Source organism: Sphaerodactylus townsendi, linkage group LG03, assembly GCF_021028975.2.
Source record: "Sphaerodactylus townsendi isolate TG3544 linkage group LG03, MPM_Stown_v2.3, whole genome shotgun sequence".
Classification (NCBI taxonomy): Eukaryota; Metazoa; Chordata; class Lepidosauria; order Squamata; family Sphaerodactylidae; genus Sphaerodactylus; species Sphaerodactylus townsendi.
Genome location: NC_059427.1, coordinates 72526405 through 72547604, shown reverse-complemented (window position 1 = coordinate 72547604; position 21200 = coordinate 72526405). Strand labels below are relative to the sequence as shown.

The following is a 21200-nucleotide window of genomic DNA, read 5'->3' as shown; positions in this document are numbered from 1 at the left end:
ACTACGCAGCTGCCTCATCTGCTGGGGAAGTTAATCATCTGAAAATGTTAATCATCTATTAAACCTACTGCTTTTTCTTGTAGGTTTCTCTGGTATGTGGCTGCGCACAGTCTCTTCTGAGCGAGTATAAATGAGATGACGGATAGAGGCTAATTGGTTTGGGAATGTTTAAATATGAAACATCCTGCTTCAGTACAAGCTGGTTATTTCTGGGCCACCAATTACCATTGAATATCCATGGATCTGGTTGTTTATAGTTCCCTTATTTTAAAAATCAGTTTATTAATGGATAGTTATTTTTGGGACTAGTCAAAATGATGTAACTACACATGTCAAAACACAAGCGCTATTTTCAAACTCAGGGGTACCCAGCTACATCTGAGTAAAGGTAAATATCCCAAGTGATTCTCTCTCCCCACCAATGCTGACATCTTAACAGGTTTAATTCTGCCCTGGATAAGGTTACCAGCAGAACTGGAGAAAAATGTCTGTCCCTTTAATAGAGGCTTTGTATGCAGAAATGAGCTGCTGAAGATTTTCATGGAAGAAAATAACATCGCTCCAATAACATCCCATCAATCTTCTGTCAAACTGAAAAGACATTTTTCTTCTTCTTCAGGCAGCTGGCAACCCTTGTCCTGGCATATAGGAACAGCACCGAAAATGAAGTAGTAATGAGAAAAATCCTATGAATTAAAACGTTTCTAAAATGCTTTGAGCAAGCCAGTAAGTTACTGGCAGCACATAGTCTACCTGTTGGAGGCCCCTGAGCTCTCTCCAGTCTTTATTGACTACTAAAGTAAGAACAAGTGCACTAGAAAGCCAGTGTAAGATAAGTGGAGAAAGTTTTGGACAGATCTGGTTCACACATGTGGGCATGTTATTCATCTTATGCTGGGAGTGCAGCTGGGTGAGCTGAATAAAGACTCAAATGCAGTGCATTTTTTTAATGGTAGCCAACTGCTAACAACCCAGGGCAATCTCAGATCTGGTAGTGTTTATGTGTGAATGGGGGGATCTATTAGACTTTTTCACACTGTAATCAACTACACCAATGATTCCAAATATGGCACCTACAGATGCCATGGCATCTATTTTTGTATGTCCTGCTACCTGCTTGCTTCTTGAGTCTTGGGGATAAAATCTAAAGAGTTTTAAACAGAACAGAAGAAAGGGGAGCTTTGGGGAGCTCTGTACCAGCTGATAATAAAAGCATGGGGTTTTTGTCACGAGCAGTTATGTCTTGGTTTTGCCCCCATTCTATAACTTGACCACGAATAGTTTCTTATGGCCATGGGCATGGCAAACTCTTCCTATGGCCATTCTAGGAGCCAACCCTCCCTTTTATTGGAAACAAACAAACATCTCATCTTCTCAAACTAAAGGGTTAATACTAGGTTTTTCCCTACCTTATCGGAGCACACAGTGTTTCCAAAGAGTCCAGCAGGAATCAACTTTGCATCTGCAGGAAGCAGGCATTCAGAAGCAGCTGCCTTTTGTAGGAGGACACTTGATTTGGGACTTCCTAACATTTTGTGAATGGTCCTGCTTCCAAGGCAGCCATTTTTTATAGTTCTTCCTCAGAGTTGCCAGCTGCCCCACTATGGGGGACAGAGGTGGGATCCAGCAGGTTCTCACAGGTTCCCGGGAGTAGGTTACTAATTATTTGTGTGTGCTGAGAGGGGGTTACTAATTGGTGATGTTGCCATGTGATTTTTGCCTTAGTTACGCCCTCCTCTCAGCAGTAGTGTGCAGAACTTGAAGCAGTCTAGCAGGAGGTGTACCGGCGTGCGTGGCAGCTTGCGCCTGCATGCATTCGTTTCCCGCCCAAGGACCGGCGGAGCAGCTGAGTCCTTGCCACAGCCCCGCCCAGGAATGCCCTGCCCCCGGAATGCCCGGCCACGCCCCCGTCGTGCCCCGCCCAGCCCCATTGGCACTACGCCACAGTTTGAATCCCACCACGATGGGAACCTGTTACTAAAATTTTTGGATCCCACCACTGGTGGTAAACCTCCTACTAATAACCCTCTCTTCATTCAAGCTGCTGGCCTCAAGAGCCAGTCCAGCACACTAGTTAAGAGAGGCGAACTCTAATCTGGAGAACCAGATTTGATTCCCCACTCTTCCACATGAAGCCTGCTGTGTAACCTTGAGCTAGTCATAGTTCTCTCAGCACTCTCTTAACCCTATCTACCTCACAAGGTGAGGAAAAGCTGTTTTGGGGCTCCTTAAGGATAACGAAAAGTGGGGTATAAAAGCCAACTTTTTTTCATCAAATGGCAAAGATTTTTTAAAAATTGCTGCCTTTGTGCACAGTGAGAAGTCACTTCCAGGAAAAATCCAGAAATGGCATCACACCACTCTAGGACTCGAATTTCTGATTCCTAGAGTGACATGACTCCACTTCCAGTTTCTCCTGGAAGGGACATCATGATGTGCGTGGCACTAGCGTCCCTTGTACCCCTGCCCCCCATATTTCACCTGATGCCAGACACTGGCTGGTAGATTTTTCCCAACTCTCCCTGACAGCCAACTCCTGTAGGATCAATAAAGGTGAGGAACCATGGTGAAAAGATTTAATGGCATCTTTCTACTATAGTGCATTCAGGATTCAAGACTGTAGTTTAATTGTCTTTATAATGATATAGATTTAGCTGATTTATTGTCTTGTTTTTAACCATTCAGTAGCCTTTTTTGCTCAAAACAGCCAACATTTGGGGGATGTTTAATATTAGTTTCTGTTAACAAGAGTCACAAATGCTTCAATTCTGTTCCCAATTAAAATCCCAAGTTAGAACTGGTAGTTAATGAATTGATCCAATTAATGTTTTCAGCCCACTTAACTGATTACCTGAATTTCACGGTTCCGTATATGCTAACAGCACAGAATTCCGATGAACAGAGGTATTATGATATAAAAGTTGTTCATTCAATAACACTGCAGGTTCATGGCTCCAATACAGAATAAATGATATCACTCCAGAACTTTTCTTGTTTTTGAAATTGTTTTTGAAATTTTGATTTGGAAACCCACTCTGGGTGATGAAATACTACAACAGTAAAATTGTACTCTTGAAGTACTTGACTGCTGTCCCAAATTGTTAAGGAAAGGCTGCAGAGAATAAAGGAATCCTTGCAATTCTATGTGACTGGGGAAAGTCCACTGATTTCAGAGTAGAACATCATGTGTTTGTGTTTAGAGAGGGGACATTGGAACCCATGCCTTATTGCATCAAAGCATTTCCTGTCAAATACTAAAAAGTTTTTTTAAATGATGCCAAAAGTTAAAAAGTCATGCCAAAAGTTTTAAAAAATTGAGTCATTCTAAATTAAGCTGGTCCATTCTGCACAACACAAATAAAATGTTTCAAGGCTGGAATATAAAACATTTTGGGCAGGAGTTCTGCACAGCTTTTAGCCAAAAACATTTTGAACACTCACTCTTCCAGCCTCAAAAGGTTTTAAATCTAAAACGCTAACTAGCATTTCTTTTCCCCTAAGATATTGTCAAAATGTTTCCTGCTAGCTGTGCAGAAAACAGGAAATGTTTTATTTTTCCCGCCCGAGTTATACATTTTTCTAAAGGAATTTTTAAATTGTACTCTTAATAACAATCCAGATTTTTTGCTTGAACAGGGAATCTATCTGTTTGCCAGGTTCTTTCCTATTTTTCATGTTTAAAAATAAGGGCCAAACTAGACGTGTTGGCATTCCTGGACCTGATCTGTAGACTCTGCCATCTCAAAGCCTAATGAGGTAATTTTAAAAAATACCACAAGGTAAGGTGACCAGATGGTCACCTTTGTGATCCGGGACAGGGGAAGCGGCCGCGTGAGCGTGCGCAGTCACAGAAGTGCCCTGTGACAGAGTGGCAAACTGCAAGCCCCAGAAGGCCATGCGCTCCTGCGGCCGGGCACACGGGAGGCTGCCGCACTGCCTTGCGCCCCAGAAGGCAGTGCAGCAGCCTCCCAAAAATCAGGACAATTTGCACAACGCGCGGGACGCGGGACAAATTGTCTAAAGGCGTGATGGTCCCACCAAAAGTGGGACGGCTGGTCAGCCTACCACAAGGGCATGGTCATGACTGAGCCAGGAGTGTGGTGGGATGAGATGCTCTTGCTCCTCCCTCCTCCAGCACCATTTTGATCAGCAAAATGGCTGCATCCCCACACCTCACTGTTGCGCTGCAAGTCCTGGGCCCTCCTGAGATTTCTAAAAATCACCTCATTAGGATTTAAAATGGCCTTTCATACACAGTACCAAAAATACACCAGGAAATGGCTTCCTTTTTATGAACAAAGGTTTTAATTAGCCTGTTGGCTGTTAATCTGCATTGTAATAGCTCAGCTGTTCTTTAAACAAGGTAGGGTAGGGACAAGTTTTATATATGATAAACATCAAAATCTTTACAATGTGGATTTACATTTGAACAAATGAAAATTGTCTGAAATTAAGGAGTCACATGACAAAAGAGATCTTTTGTCACATAAACATTTTCTACAATTTCTGTGGATGGGCAGCATATTTTGTAAAGATGTAACGTGTAATAACCGGAATACAGTTGAGATTTTCTAACTGGATACAGGTCTCTGTGACGGGGGGGGGGGGGGAGTCCTAGTAATAAGGAGGTGCAGCACAGGCTGTAAAGTCATTACTGTGACTTAGAATACATGTATGGGGTCAAATCAGTGGAAAGATTACAGCCTGTACTGGTCCTGAGTATTTGGACCCAGGTCATGTATCCATATTGGAATTTAACCTACTGACATCTGTGGCTGCTGTGTGATACAGATTCATCCTTTAATATACCTCTTTCTCAAGAACTTACTTAAGACTTTTGAGCTCCCATTCTGATCTTATGCAACATTTATAGCCTGTCTTGAAAGAGGTCAGAATGAGAGCAATAGATCTGTGAAAGTAGAGTCATCCAGAGATTACTTAGTCATTTTTACCATTTAAAAAAATCACTGAAGCATTGTTTCAAGTGCTGACAAGGAACTACCATGCCAGGTGCTGAGATATTCCTTACAAAAGGCAAGAGGTAGGCAAGAGGCTATTAATACTATATTGGGTCAGTTAAGAAGGTGAAGAATGCTCTCCAAGCACCACTACCCAACTGTGTCTAATATGGCATCTATGTCCTGCATCCTGTAAAATGCTATGTAGGAAAATCCCCAGCAATGACCAGATAATGCCTCTACCACATGGAATATTTGGAGCACAGGCATTCCAAGATTCACCTTGGGCATTATATCCAATGCACTATATACATACACCCTCATACATGAGAGGCACAAACAAAACTGCAATGGCTGAATTTCAGCTTTACATGCATTCATGGATGCAAACATACATATACACTATGGCAGTTATGTGCATAATCACAAGGCATACAAACATCCCATACGCACAATGGCAGATAGTCTAGATACACCCACAATGCCTGTAAAGAAGATGCACACACATGAATCCCAAATGGCATTGATAAAGCTGCAGTCTCACAGCACTCAGCCCCAAAATTCTTTGCCATAGCAATTGCACCTTCATGTTCTCAAAGCTTGATCCTATGACAGCTTTTCCACTAAGCAGTGCTGCTTGCAGGGAAGAGAGGGAGCCATGCTCCATCATAGGTTACAAATGAGTAGCCCTTTGCATTTGCAATGAATTTAGCTTGGGTGAGGGCCCCGGGGATAGAGACAATTCCTCCAAGAAGGTGATTGCAGGGTTGTGCAGGCCTGCTGTGGTCTTGATGCAAGAAGACACATCTCTGCATTCTTCTGGGTTGCTTGAGTCAGCACAGCACAACGTGGCTCTGGCGATGATGGCATCCAGGGGTTGCAGAGAGCGTACCCAGTATGGCAGGAACTCCCAAGTCCGAAGCCAGCTTGGCAGCCGACCAGGGTTTCGTGATTGCATGACATTGACAAAGGCCAAGAAGGACAGAAGGCTAAGGAAAGGAGCGCCCACACATACCAGGATCTGCCACCCTGCCATGGAGAGCCCAAAAACCAGACATGGCAACAGTAGGAAGCAGAGGATCAGGTAAAAGACAGCAAACCAGCGGTATTTGGCTGTGCACTCTCCTAGTGCCCTAGCCATCCGAATTGGCAGGCGGGTGCAAGGCAAAGGGTACCACAGCAAGATTCCAGAAATGTTGAAGAAGAAATGGCAGAGAGCAATCTGAGGAAAGAAAGAAAACCATATCAGTAAACCATCTTGGAGGCAACCTTGGGCAACTGACGGGGCAGCAAAATAAGAGAGTAAGTCATGTAAAATAGCATCGTTCCCTTTTCCCTTGGTTCTTTTAGTGCCCCTCAGCTCAAACCTGTAGTCCTTATATCAGTCTGGACTTTCCTAAGCAAGTTAAAGTTATGCCAAACCAAGATTAGTTGGTAGTAGTAACAAAAAAAATACCATTAGCTGTGGACAGATTACCCTTGAGGCTAACTCCAGTTCAGAAGAGTGGGGAGTAAACTTTTACTCACCTGGAAAGCACTGGCCAATTTGTCTCCAGGACTTGTCAAAGCAGCTAGGATAGCAGTAGTTGTAGTCCCGATGTTGGAACCCAGGGTAAGTGGATAAGCACGCTCTAAGCTAATCACCCCAAGGCCTGCCCAGAGAGAGAAAACCAATAAGCATAACAGAACATTTGTTCCCTACAATGCACATCTACAACACTGCATCCATTCTAATATGAGCTATTATTACTAACAACATTTTCTAACTGAAAGATTGAGGGATACTGACACTGTATTTCACCAGCAACAATAACATTTCTTGGTTGTGGGTTTTCCGGGCTGTGTGGCCGTGGTCTGGTAGATCTTGTTCCTAACATTTCGCTGCATCTGTGGCTAGCATCTTCAGAGGTGTGTCAGTGTGTGTAACAGACTTCCCTCTGTGATATACCTCTAAAGATTAGGAACAAGATCTACCAGACCACGGCCACACAGCCCAGAAAGGCCACAATAACCAGTTGAATCCGGCCGTGAAAGCCTTCGACAATACAATAACATTTCTTATTTAACCAAATATTAATGCAAATCTTTATGTCATATGATCTTTTCAAGTGCTGATCTTCTATATGCCCAATGTTAAAAAAATGTCCACAAATCTTGACTTCTCAGTACCCAGTTGAACAGAAAAAGTTGGAACAATATACATTATATACTATAGGCTGCTTGTCTCTCCCTTCTGATGTAGCTATAAAATGTGAGACTGCTCAATTTTCTGTTAGATGCACACAAATGCAATTTTTTCCTCCCCTGGCCTTGCTAGCCATCCCAATAGGCTCTCTCTAGTGTATTTGGGCCCCCAAGAAAAGAAAGTGATGGCATGTTGACTTACCAATGAGTGGAGTGATTGCTGATGTGAAGACCGAGCTGCTCTGTACAACGAAGGTCATTCCAGCACCAACAAGCATGGCGAAGTAACCAGTGACCCAACTGAAAGGGGATGGCAGATCTGCCCACACCAATACCAATGTCAGAAAGAACAGGGGGACACAACTGAGGCCCAAGCTGCAAGCACATACTCTGCTCTGACAACCCACCTGTTGCCTTTAAGGAAGGCGGGATGCCTGAGAAGGTCAGCTGCCCTGGCTGCAGTTAACCCACCTGTATTGATGACCTTCTGGATAGCTCTGGCCACCTGGCCTTTGAGCACAGAGTTGAGCAGTTTGACCAGCATTATCAGGCAGGTGCACAGCACAATCAGAGAGCCAGCCAGCAACATGAGGCCCACAGCTAAGTCTGGCAGAGAGGAGTCCACAAACAGATGATTGCCTGGGTGAAGGAGCATTGGTCAACGCAAGGTGCAGAGAGTACACTGGAACCAATCTAGTTCTTTATGCTTGAAATCTTGCCCTTCCTGACTTGTAAATACTTCTTATTGCCATCACAGCACATTTATAGCTTCCAGGGTTGTCAGGGCCCTGTCGCCCAAAGGTTGACAATTCTTACATTTATGTTGCAAGGCATTGCTGAGGTTCCTAGCACTTTCCACACTGCCTGGGGCAAGGGAGCTGCAATTCAAGAATCTTCCTTTAGTTCCTGTAGAAATCTATAAAGAAAGGGCAGGGCAGGGCAGAGAAAGACATCAGGAGCCTTAATTCATGAGCTTCAGTAGATGCTTTGTTGACACAGGTGAGGATGGAAAAGGTCCTATGACTGTGCTATTAATATTTTAGTGTCTTTGTCTATAATGAAGACATTTTGATCATTTCGTCCCATAAAATATTCTGCTTCTTTATTCTGACTTGTTTCTTCCTGATGAAATAATGTCTTCTAATATGCGAATTCCAGCATCAAATGTTCTTCCAGCATCAAATGTTTTCTCTTACTTCAAAGTCCTCCCCATAAAAGATTGTTAAACCATCTACACAATCTCTTTCTTGACCTAATGGATCACTGACCTTTAAGCATTAATTAGTTCATGGTTTCTAGTATACACCTCCTACAATGAGCAATGCATGATCGCCATCTTTAGACCCTTCCCTATCATCATAATCCTAATCTAGGGACCTAATTACATTTGAGTACCTATCCCCAGCATGGTGACATGTTGCCTGCCCATGTATTTCCTGGCAACCACTGGCTTCTTTGACAAAGCGTCTCTTCCTCATGTTGGCAGGAGGTAGTTCAGAAATGCTCAGGAGGTGTCATCTTTGTGTCTGCAGGAACTACCTGTTCAAAAACATCTATTTCCACCAGAGAAGGACGCTTGGCTTGGACCCTCCCAGCACTTTGTGAGTGGGTCTAGCCCCATGGCAACAATTTTGTGATTTGTCTCACTACCCTATGTTGGCCAATTTGTTTTGACACCCACTACTTGTTCTAAAAATTCCAAAGCACTCACAGGTTCAGCAAAATTTATCTACCTGATCACTATGTTAGAGAGGTTATTATTACTCTGGAAACCTTCAGGTTAACTTAACAAATAACATATGTCATTGAAAATGCATCTCATCTTTATTAATTCACTAGCTTTGTTGTCCAAGAATCCAGATCTTGTTTATTATTTGAAAAACAGCTTTGCTTTGTAATCACAGAACACACTTGAACTAGGGTTGCTAGCTTTAAAATTGATCCTTTCAGTTGTTTCTTTAGTATCAGTTTGATTTGCAGGATTATCCAGTCATGTTATTTAGCTCCATGACAATAACAGCTTCATTTGTCCTTTTCCATATTTTAAAATGCTATCAAAGGGACAGGACATTTTTTCCTGGCCAGCTGGAAACTTTACTAAATATGTAGTAAAGTATGGATTTCTACTTCTACCATGGTAACTGAAGAGGTTTTATCTTATATGCTGAAATCTTAGATCTGAGTTGTATGTTCAGCAAAATCACTTGATAGAGATTCCTTCTGGGATTGTACTACAGAGAATGGCCCATGGAATGCTTAACTTGCAGAGGGCTCTCCTTGTGTTTCTGTGTTTGCACGCACCCCCAACTTCTTGCTGAACCCTCAAATGGGCTCTGGTCCTTCTGGTTCTCTTAATGCCGCCCACCAGCAGCCTTAAAGGCACAGATCTCATCATATGGGGGAGCCTCAACACTAGAGCTGACATTTTCCCTGTCCCCTTCCCCTCTACACACACACACTCTCTCTGGCTGCTACTACCACAAAAGAAGAGAACAGAGAGAAGAGTAAAAAAAATTATCCTCTCAAAGACCCATTAAAAGCTAGGAGTGCTAAACTAGACTTTTCCTTTTCTGTTAGTATTCTATGAGTGGGGAGGTTTTTTAAAAAAACATTTAGAAGGATTGTGTAAAAATTTGAAGTTGTAGCAAACGCAGAAATGTTGTCACATGATTATGCCATGTAAATCATCCTTTAATCTGGGGAATTCACTCCCACACATGCCAGCTGGGTGACCTTGGGCTAGTCACAGCTTCTTGGAGCTCTCTCAGCCCCACCCACCTCACAGGGTGTTTGTTGTGAGGGGGGAAGGGCAAGGAGATTGTAAGCCCCTTTGAGTCTCCTACAGGAGAGAAAGGGGGGAATATAAATCCAAACTCTTCTTCTTCATGCATTGCACTAGGATATATTCTCTTTATAGCTGAATCTTTGCAGTTTCCTTTTCCCAGGTGTATAAACATTGTTTAAACATGCTGAAGTTCTATCCATCCTACAAGAGTTCAGCCACATTGGTCAAATGCTACAGTGTATGAATATAGCTCTTTGGTTGAAATACAAGTATTCAAACTGGTGATCCTAGCTTTATTCTGGTCCATTAAAGGTGGAGCTGTGCCAACTGTTCAATAACAAGACTTCGTATTCAGTTGAATTCTTTATTATGAAACAGCATCAGGAATAAGCATTTAGACTTCTATTGCCAGAACTAAGCATGACCAGCAATGTCGCCACCATTAAACCCCACATCATCTTCCACATTACATCACCCTACCCCTGACTACCAGTTCCCTAGGGGGGATGGCACTCCTCCAGTCCCATGGTCCAAGGACGAAGAAATTCCCCACCTCCCCGGGGTCAAAACAACCTACATTCCACACTACTGATAGAGTTACAACAGCAGGTGCCTAATGAGCTGATAAGGAATCGCCTGAGAAACAAAGTGGAAAAACATAAGCACAGCAGCAAAGGGGGAATGAAGAGAAAGGTTCCCACGTCCTGGGCAAGAGACAGGAGACATAGGATCAAACAGGGGCTGACCATGACATTAACTGAGGGAAGGCAAGGAGCTTAGATGAGGATTTTGGCCCCATGAGAAAAACTGTTCTTTCCCACATTCTGACAATGTTGCTGAAATATCACTGGAAAGCTGTACAATCCTGTTTTTCTAGCCTTGAGCGCACACTAACTGTCCACTGTCCAAATGCCACCCACCAAGATGTCCTCTGAACCCATTCCTGTTCCTTGTGGTTTGGTGCTGAGCCACTGATTTGAAACAATTTGTCACACCATGTACACATTCTGAAACACATCCCTCCATGTCCATCCATGCCCAAAGTATTCTCTGACAGAACTCTCACCTGCGAGGTTGGTGCTTCACACCACACACGGATCAGACTCTTGTTCTTCAAGCTGTCATCCCCTACAGCGATGCCTGTGATTACTGACTTATCCAGCTATTGGGAAAAAAGGAAAAGGTCATGAAAACATGCTGGAAGGGCCTAAAGAGTCTTGCCGGGGGTGTAGGAGAAAGAAGCTCCAATCTAGAGTTTCAGGGATATCAAATTCCTGAAAGAAGCAAACCTACAATGATTATATTGTTCGGGAGTTTAGGCTATATTCTAAGGGATTTGCCTGTAACATCTGCCTTTCACACTTAAAGAGCATAAAATAACTAGCATGTTGTGAGAATCTCATTCCCTCCAAACACAAAGTGTAGTTAGCATGTTGATGTATTCAGGAAAGCTGCTGGATAAGGCTCACTACTGGGAGTTTGGCCTTGTGGGGCCAAAATTTCAATCTGCTGACAAAGGCTCCAAACATTCAGATGAGAGTGAAGCCTGGGAAACCAAGAACTTTTCTACCCTTTCACTGTTATTGCAGGATCTCCTGGGCCCTCATTGGATCTGTATTGGTCCTCTGATTGGCTGGGAGCCGACTGCAAACATGTTTGGGTCACCAGCTGAGTCTTTAACATTCTGTTGATGATGTGAAGCAAATTAAATTTTCATCACCAAGATGTTGTCTTGGCTTTTTCTCGAAGCCCTTGGCTTCCAACCTCCTTTCTTATTTGCCTGACTGAATTGCCTCCTGGATATCAGCTCTTCATCTATGTCCACAGAACTGGCCACAGCTTGAAATGCACTGGAAATGGGGTTTCAGCTGATCCCAATTGATTGCCAGTTGACTTTAGACAGGGGCTAGAATCCTGAGGCTCCCCAGGAAGTGAGGACTGAGAGGTGGAAGGGAGGATGGAAACACTGCCAATCACAAGGAGACTTCAGAGGCCATCCCTGACTTGCCAGGAACACAGACCTGAATAATAAGGCGGGTGAAGGGCTCTGTGATGACCTTCAGCAGCTCTGGGGCATCCTGTCCAGTGTGGAAGTTGAGGGTTGTCACAGCAATCTTGGTGATGTGGTACAGGTAGCCACTAACCACTTCAAGAGGCAGCAAAACCAGCACGGACAGCCAGTTGAAGCAATCATGGATGGTTGCTCCTGCAAAGGCTCTGCCAGCCAGCAGAGAAGCCATTGTTGGTATGATGCATAGGGAGATACAGGATAGAAAAAAACATTATACCACATAGTTATTCCCTCCTTGACAAATCTTGCCCTTTGTCCCTCAGCCTTTCTTGCTTGACACTCCAATGTACCAAACAATCCCGTTAAAATACACATGTTTTTTACTACTCCAACTCATAATACATTTACCTGCTGGACCTATCTTGTAATCTTTAAGTGTTACATTGTCCTGATTTGCACTTAGTAATGCTAGTTTCCTGTCGATTCCACGCCCCCCCCCCCCCCCCACAGCAAAAAACCTCTGTTTTTACTTCCTCAGTTCCTGGCCCCTCCATGCATACTCTAATACTCACCTCTTAAATTCACTTCGATCACCAGCCTGCATGAGTGCCACAATAGTGCTGGTGACTGAGGTACCAATGTTGGAGCCCATGATGATGGGGATGGCTGAATGTACCTCCAACACTAGGGAAGTAAAGGACAAAGAATGTCCATGTCTCCTTCCTCCCCAATCCACTTCCATTCCCAATGGACACTCTGGTTGCACCCAATTAAACACAAAGGTGTCTTCTTATCAAGGTGTCTTGTCTTTTCAAGACAAAAAAATCCCAGTGTTGTTAGGAGAAGGACAGATGCCCATGGCATCCAGAGATGTCAGCAGACATATAGGAATCAGACTGGAAGACAGTGGGAAGGAACCCAGAAAAATCCTGTCTTTTGTACTTTCAACCCCACTTACATCCTGAGGAGACCATGCTGACAATGATGGAGGTGGAAGTGCTGGAGCTCTGAACCAGGACAGTGACGAGGATTCCTACTACAAGCCCTGCCACTGGGTTGGAGAGGATGGCATTGTCCTTGAAAATGTCCCCTGCTACTTTGCCTGGAAAAGAGGCACATTGCTAGTGAGCAAACTTCAAAGCCTGTGCATATAACTTTTCCAAAGGTCAAGATAAATCCACGCTTGCTTACAAAGAAAGTTCACAGAATTCCATGAATGTACTTCATCCAGGTCAAATCCCACATCCATTTCTTTGCCTTTCATTTCACAGCCTTTTCAATTGACAATTCAAGCAGCAGGGCTTCGAAAGACCTCTCCCCTGAGAAGTGCTGCCAGTCAATATTTCCTTAAGAAGGGCTAAAAGCAGCCCTGGGGGGCACCTGAGATCATGAAACTGGCATGGAAGGGTTAAACAGGGTTGCCAATTCTGTTTTGGGAACTCTGTTGATTTGGGCAGGGTGACATTTTTGTTTTGTTTTTTAGGTAAGGTATTTTCGAAGTTTTGAATACTCAATATTGAAAACTGACAGTGATTAGTGATTAGTTCCCCCTGAGAAAATGGGAGCTTTGGAGGGTGGGCTATATCATATCACATCACAGCTGAGATCCCTTCCCTCCGCAAACTCCACCCACCCCACATTTTCAGGAATTTCCCAGTGCAGAGTTGGCAACCCTTCCTGAGATGAGACAGTAGAAGGGAGCTTGTGACTGTGGACAGCACCATGGAAGGAAGGGAGAGGGTTAAGCAGTCCCATGCGATCACTGCTGCTCCACTCCTGGTTGCAACTTCTGATCTTCAGTTCTGGTCTTCAGTTCGAAAGAAAAGATCGGGAGAGTATATCTCCCGCAAAGGGAACATTTGGGCCTCAAGCTGTTGCTCTCAGGCAGCTTGATATGCTTGGTGTTTTGGATCTGTTTTTCATGTGCAGTGATGCAGTCTGTTGACTGCTAGAGTTGCCCCTGCGCTTCCTTCCTTGCTATGGCCTCCCTTCTCCCCCCAGGCCCAGCCTTACCAGCAGCACAAGGGGCCACTTATGGCATGCCTGCACTTCAAAGGAATAACATAGTGCAACAACAGAAAGAAGTATATCTTCATATGAAGAATAGTTTGGTGGGTGGTTAATGTGCCCCCCCCACACACACACACACACTAATGGTATTGAAATTCTGAAAGCCTGATCAACAGGCTTAATCTTTTTTTCTGAGGAAAGCAAGATAAACCACTCTCAAAGTGCCAAGGACTATAGTGATTGAGAACAAGGGAGAATTACAAGTATGGGTGATACAGCAGTATAGATGGGAAGGGTTTATGTAGGGAGCTCTGCAGACATGTGATCATTGAAGGCCTCATTTTTGGCATCTGAGCATTTAGCACATTTGGTTTCTTCATGGCTACTTTGGAAGATGGACTCCATGGCCTTATACCCTGCTGGGGTCCTGCACTGGTGGGCAATAGCATACCACCACAACCCCCCTCCCCACACTGCGAGCAATCAATCAAGTGGTCTCCCTTCCAGCTTCCTCCCCAGCTTACCAGAAGGCAAGGGGGCTGAGAGCTCACCCCAGAGAGGCTTTTTTGGGTGATGGTGGAAGTTTGGTGGGGAGGGGCAGCAGAGGAGTATGGCTGGGGTGGGGCAGAGAGTTCAGCCATGGGGTGGCTGCAGGGGAGGGGGTCAAAATGCACCCCCATGTGACCCAGGTGGATGCAGCCTGAATCAATTGATCCCCCCACCCCCCAGATACGCCACTGCCAGTGGGAGATTGGGGGTAGAGGGTTGCCAGATCCAGGTTGGGAAACTCATGGAGATTTGGGGATGGAACCTGGGGCAAACAGGGACTTCAGTGGGGTACAATGCAAAGTATTCATTTTCCTCAGAGGAACCTATCTTTGTAATCTGAAGATGAGTTGTAATTTCAAGGGATCCCTAAGTCTCACCTGGCGGCTGGAATCCCTAGGTCTTTCCCTTTCCCAAACCCTGCTTTCCCTAGCCTCCACCCCCAAATATCCAGGACTCTCCTACCCCAAAACTGGCAGCCCTAATTCATGCTAAAACTGAAGAAGTACCAGTTCTGTGCCAAATTCTAGAACATACACAAGGACAATTTTTTCTTGAAATCTAGAAGGCATCAAGAAGAAGGAACTGGGATAGAAAGGTGAAATGTAGGAAGGCTTGATAGGAGATGTAACAAAGAAGAATAATTCTCAAGATTAAGGATGATGTGATTCCTAGCTGAAAACATACTGGAATCAGCCTGCAAGAAAAAGCAAGGAACATGATAAGACAGCTGATTTCTGTATAGAATTGACAGGTAGGGGGTCCTATGCAAAGCAAAATGTTCTTCTGCTACGTAAAATGTTCTTGCACTACTAGCAATCATATTATATTCCCTTTTACAGAATAATTCAATGTTGAAGTGGCAGGACAAAGCAAACCAGAAACACTTGAAAACGTGTACTATTTGAAAGAGTTCTCTATACTGCTCATAAATAAAAAGGTTTGTTTTGGAAAGATGCTCAGGAGTCTCACTGCGATTGACTTGGGACTTTTTCATAACAGCGCTTGAACCTATCAGGATCCACTCCAGTTTCAGTGTATGACAGAAAGTGGAAGAAATGAGAGTATCCTCCCAGCGTCCCTACAGAACAAGGAAGCCAAAAGAAATGCATCACAACCCTCACCTCCTGCCAGCTGGAAGGCAGAGCTCAGCACATCGAGGGAGCACACAAACAGGTACAAAAAGCCAAACATCAGGGGTACCTTAAGAAGGTTCGTGAGGATGGATTTGGTTCTTGCACATGTGCCAAGTGCTGCAAAGGAATTACACACATTAAACACCAGATGTGCATCAGTGTTATCTTAAACAAGCCACGGTTATTTCCCCTCTCTCCCAAATATGCAACAGCTTCTTATCTCATACTTTATTTTCTTCTTTCTGCAGGGAGAACTTTCTAGTGAATCTGTGTAGGGACTGTTTGGTGGTGGAAAGTACTATCAAGTCACAGTTCACTTATGGCAACCCCATAGGGTTTCAGAGCTGCCATGCCTGGGCTGAGAGAGTTCTGAAACAACAGTGATTGGCCCAAGGCCACCAGCAAGCTTCATGTGGAGGAATGGGGAAACAAACCTGGTACACCAGATTAGAATCCACCGCTCAGGCAGAGGAGTGGGGAATCAAACCTGATTCTCCATATTAGAGTCCGCTGATCTTAACCATTAACCACACTGGCTTGTTTAGGGTCATGTAAAAGGCCATGGTGAACTATGCCTGTCACAGAAGTAGAGGTAGGGGGCAAAAGGAAAGAGTTAAAAGCACTAGAGTCAGTTTATGCCCAGCATCCCATGTTTGAAAAGTCCTTTCTGCAACAAGACGGGAGGGGTGTGTGTGTGTGTGTGTGTGAGAGAGAGAGAGAGAGAGAGAGAGAGAGAGAGGGAGAGAGAGAGAGAGAGAGAGAGAGAGAGAGAGATGGAGGGGAGGGGAGGGGAGGGGAGGTGTCATTTCATCAGGCTGGCGTGCCAGTTCTAAAAACAAACCCACATCACTTCAATTCCAGCTTAGGTTGCTTAGTAACTATAAAGAACCTGCCAATCATCTTTCTATAAATGCCTAATGCTTCACAGCAGGGAAATGGACAGAACTGGGTACAGCAGTCCTACAGCACCCACGCAATCAGCATGGGTGAATGAGAATAAAGCCCAGGAAGTACATTCTGACTCAATTCAAGCACCTTAACTCTAACCCAAGACAGTGTGAGACAGAAGGCCAGCACAATTTTGAGCTACTTTACATGATTTTGCCTCAGTTGCTACTCTTAGAAGAGACTTCCCTGTGGGAAGTGCTCTCTCTCAGTATTTATCAACTGGAAGCAGATTGTGTATAGTTGTTGGTATTATACAGCCTCAGTGTTTAAATGCTAAAAAATAGGGCATCATTACTGATTCAAGACCAGTTCCATTTATGGCTTTGCATGCAAGACTGTTCAGGCCTTCTGACTATTGCTTTTACTTTTTCAGGTGCTGGGGAGGGCCCAGGTTCAAATCCTCTCTCTGCTCTGGGTGACTTCATGTCAGCCTGTCTTGCCCTGCTGGCCTGCTTTACTGGCCTTGCAGGTGGCTGTGAAGATAAAAGGGGAGCAGGATAGATGGGAATATTCTTATCTGGGGGTTGATGGTGAATTTTAGTCTTTAAAAAATTGGGCCCATTGTGTAGGTTATGTGGAAATCTGAATGAACTTGATTCAGATAATGTTGTTCATTGGTTGCTGATGAATATTTAACAAGCCAACGTTTTTCCTTGTGCAGCCTGATCTGATGCATGTTCTACTGGCGTCATTAAAACTTAGTCACAATTAAGTGTATATAGGATTACTGCCTTAGAAGGAGAATAGTCACCAAGAAAATGCTGAGCAGTTCCAAAGTAGGTCAAATTGACCACAATAAAATTTAATATAAAACAAAAATGTTGCGTGTGTATTAATAATTGGCAACATGATCATATGCCAGCTGAGAAAAAATTTCCCTGACTCGGGTCCAGTTCCAATCATCTCAAATTTAGAGGGAACTGTGTGTGAACTGTTTCTCTGATTTGTTTGGATCAGATGCCAGTTCAACCCATTTTGAGTCCCCCTTGCAACTGGTAGACTGAAATACATTCTTAGAAACCCTCGTCATCAGCAGAAGAGAAGCTGAAGAGTAAATGAGTTGGTCAAGTCCCATGCTGCCAGGGAGTGAACAAACGAGCCATATAAGTAAGGATTTCTGTAGCCTGGCATTATTTCTTGTCTTTCTGCCCAAAAAGGAAGTTTACAACACAGTTTAAACCAATAACTCCTCTTAGCTAGGATCAGCACAGTACAACAAGGCAGAAGGCTGCTCAGCAAGATACAAAATGAAAGGAGGGCCAGGGCAATCTTCACTTTCTGGGTGAAGAATTTTTTTCACTCTCAGGGTGGATTTGGATGACTACCAAAGACTAGAAAGACTCATATTCTCCCCTGCTGCGGGATGTGGGAATGGTGCTTTTCCCCAGGGAAGATATACACATTTCCAAGCTTTGGATGGGACAGAGAAGCTGGCAAGGAGAAGGATACATCACTTCTGGTGCAGCCTTACGCAGAGTCACACCATTTAAGCCAATTGACTTTGATGGACTTTGGTTGTAATTGCACTTTTTCTGTTCTCTGTCTTCTCCAAAGCTGTCTTCATTAAAAAGTTGTAATGAATGTTGTGTCTGAAAGGCAGTCATTGTCTCTACATCAGATGACTGAGGTTTAGCTAATTTTGAGCTAAATAATCTAAATTACCTTGTTTCTGCATCTTGTCCAAGCCTGTGTGGGAGTTCTCCCATGGTTTTGAAGAACAGCTGTCCAATTCATACTTTTCTGTGTTTTCAGTCAAATGCCCAGGAGTTGCTGGGCATAAGCAGTCAAGGTCAGGATGACTCACAGTATTGACTGTGGGGAACAGATATGGTCGAGGGGCAGAATGCTTCTGGAGGGCTATAGAGAAAGAGGTGCTGATTATTCACCAATATCCCTTGACTCTCAGACATCCCCTGCTGTGACTTCAAAGGGGAAAAAACCTAGTAGCTTCCCTTAGGGTTCTCTTGACCCTTACACAGAAATGAGATCCAAACTGAATTTCCATGACCACCATTATCCCAGTATGGAAGGCTGTTAATCATCTCTAGTCTGTAGCAAACTATGAAAGTCCAGTATCACCAATAGCAGGCTATCATCCAGACCCCACATGGGAGAAAACAAAAGGTTGCAAAAAAACCTAGGAAAATATAATGCCAATGATGCAAGCAATTCCTAGCACCATTTTTAACCATTATCATTGTGGTGCTGTACCTCTTGTACCCACTGTGGCTTACTTCTAGGACCCTTCTGCTTCATCACTATATCACGGGGGTGGGGGTGGGGAGAGTAGCCAGCAGAAGCTCCACAATCCCCTTCGGGGATCGGGCGGTATATAAATTTAAGAAATAAATAAAAAATAAAATAATAAACATGCAGAAGAATCTGTGGCCAGAGCCATATTGTCTTAAAGTTCAAACTGTACCAAAAATAAACACACACTCAAGGGCAAGAGGAAAGGTACAAAGAATGCAAAGTGAAGGACAGAAGGGATAGATAATCAGATCAGTATGGTGAAATGCTTCAAATCCTTAGACACTGTAAAAAAAATTAATGGATCCCTGTTCTAAGTACCTTGAGGGCTGGGACAGAAGGTGTAAGGTGGTGCACCTAAGTCTCTTCCTCTCCCTGCAGGTCGGCGGCACTGAAGTGGACTTTCTCTTCCATAAGGTAGCATTATTGCCTGCCAATTTGAACAGACATAGATCATAAACATGGCACCTGAACTAACCCTCTTGATTAAGCAGAAGTCTGTGCTGCTCCACCCACAAAGAGCAATAGATTTTCCAGGCTCAAAGATTACTGTGGATTAAGTAGCTATCATTTCAGGTTGGATCTGTATTATCTCCAAGGCTACACCTGAGTAACAGAGTGGAATCCCAATCTGAGACTTCCCCTCTGGTCTCTTCTGATAACCAAAAGGTTAGATGAATGCAGTCTCATATGGCAGGGGGCTTGCTTTGCATTGTGCTGACCATCCTTCATTCCATAAATTAATGTGGACTTCATCCCATCTGAAGGCCAAGAACCCATTGGTCTAAAGTCAGTTGCCAAATCAATGCCAGCTGAATCTGCCCTGCATGCAAGTTGTTTGGTCTCCCCAGTGTTACCTGGGGTTCTTGGTTCCTGCTGGTTTTCTTACCTGCTGCAGGTAAGTCACTCAGAGCAATATCTCAAGGGTGCACACACTAGTGCCTCACTAGGCTGTCTGGTTGGTGAAGTACAATGTGTCCTTTATACTGCTGATAGGAGCAAAGTCTAAGGAGTCTCATATTATGCCATGCAACTTTTCCACATTCCCCTCCTATCCAGAAATTCTTTTAGTTAATTGCTAACCTCTGCATCACCTTCTGTTGTGAGGTAAGATGGCTTGTGCTATGTTGGAAAGACACTGATATAGGCTGAAATAAATAGGAATCTTGTTGCATCTGTACAGCTAGTAAAATTTTATTCCCAGCATATCTTTTCATGAACCATAGCCCACTTGTTCAGACTAAGTACAGGATAGCAATTGCCCAGGTCACAAATTTGTTCTTGACCCCGTGGATACTCTCTACGTATTCAGATCTGAAAAGGGACACCCACTGTGTCTCTCTGTTACTCCCTGTGCCTCTGGACCTCACTGTTACTTCTCAAGGAAAATCATATTCTTTATCTGTAGAAGAATTCTCTCACTTCAGGTAATACTAATGACTTCTTGGCTGGATTTTTAAAGAATCTAACTGAAGTATCTCATTTACCTTTGAAATGCAACTAAGGGATGCATTGCCATGAACAAGAAGTCATTCGTCTACAAGGACCACCATGGCCTACCTTTTGCGTTATGTGCCTACTAATACTTGTAGCTGCTTAGTAAAGTAAGTATCATTCCCATCTGCTCCAAAATAGGAACTTTTTTATTGGATCACCTTATTTAATAGCAACCTGATTAAACAGATGCAGCTGATACCAGGCCAGCTTATAGTCAGTTGCGGGGGGTGGGGACATTTTTGCTGGATCAGTTACAGTGGCCTACCAGTCATAATCTTGATATCATTTCAGCCTAGCCTCATTGGGCAGAGCAAGGGTAAGATGGATGCCAATCTTAATTCAAGGGTTTGATAACAACAGGGTTTGCCTGACACATTACATCATTCTTCTCCCTCAGGGGTCAGCAACCTTTCACATCCAAAGAGCCATTTGGACCCATTTTCCACAGAAAAGAAAACACTTGGAGCCGCAAATACTTTTTGACATCTAAAATGAAGATAACACTGTATATATTCTCATGCAGGGAGAAGCAAACAATTCCCACCCACCCCTGCCTCCCCATCAAACAGCCCCGACAAGTGCAGCCTTGCAGGGCTGCAGGTAAGAACTCCTTTAAAACCTGACATTGTATTTCTCACCTGGACTCAGTCAGACTGCCATCCATCAGGAAAGTCCCTGGAGCTCAGGGGGCTCCTGGGGGGTCTGCAACCCAAGGTGGTACTGCTGGGGTCCCCCATGTGGTCCTGCCCCCCAAGAAGGATTTGGGGAGGGGAAAATGAGGCCACCCAAAGCAGGGTCGACCCCTGACCCCCCATTCAAGGGGGACAGACTGAGGTTAGGATTGCGCTGAGAATCTGAGCTCCTGCAACTCCCTC

The 21200-nt window shown here is 44.1% G+C and overlaps 1 protein-coding gene across 3 annotated transcripts; it reads right to left on the bottom strand.

The window, feature by feature from the left end:
* Positions 1–4290: 4290 nt before the first annotated feature.
* On the bottom strand, positions 4291–19771 carry SLC34A1 (solute carrier family 34 member 1). Of its 3 annotated transcripts, none has more exons than XM_048492175.1 (13): positions 19718–19771; positions 19150–19258; positions 18241–18435; positions 15619–15747; positions 12897–13040; positions 12511–12622; positions 11949–12144; positions 10994–11089; positions 7959–8058; positions 7614–7781; positions 7345–7461; positions 6486–6610; positions 4291–6180 (listed from the first exon to the last, which is right to left on the bottom strand). In XM_048492175.1, exons 2-13 carry the CDS (start codon positions 19250–19252, stop codon positions 5632–5634), a joined length of 2034 nt encoding a protein of 677 aa, XP_048348132.1. In that variant the 5' UTR covers positions 19253–19258; positions 19718–19771; the 3' UTR covers positions 4291–5631. The 3 variants fall into 3 exon arrangements, with proteins under 3 accessions (XP_048348132.1, XP_048348133.1, XP_048348134.1); XM_048492176.1 differs by having other exon boundaries at positions 19686–19764; XM_048492177.1 differs by lacking the exon at positions 18241–18435 and having other exon boundaries at positions 19686–19764.
* Between the last annotated feature and the right edge of the window lie 1429 nt (positions 19772–21200).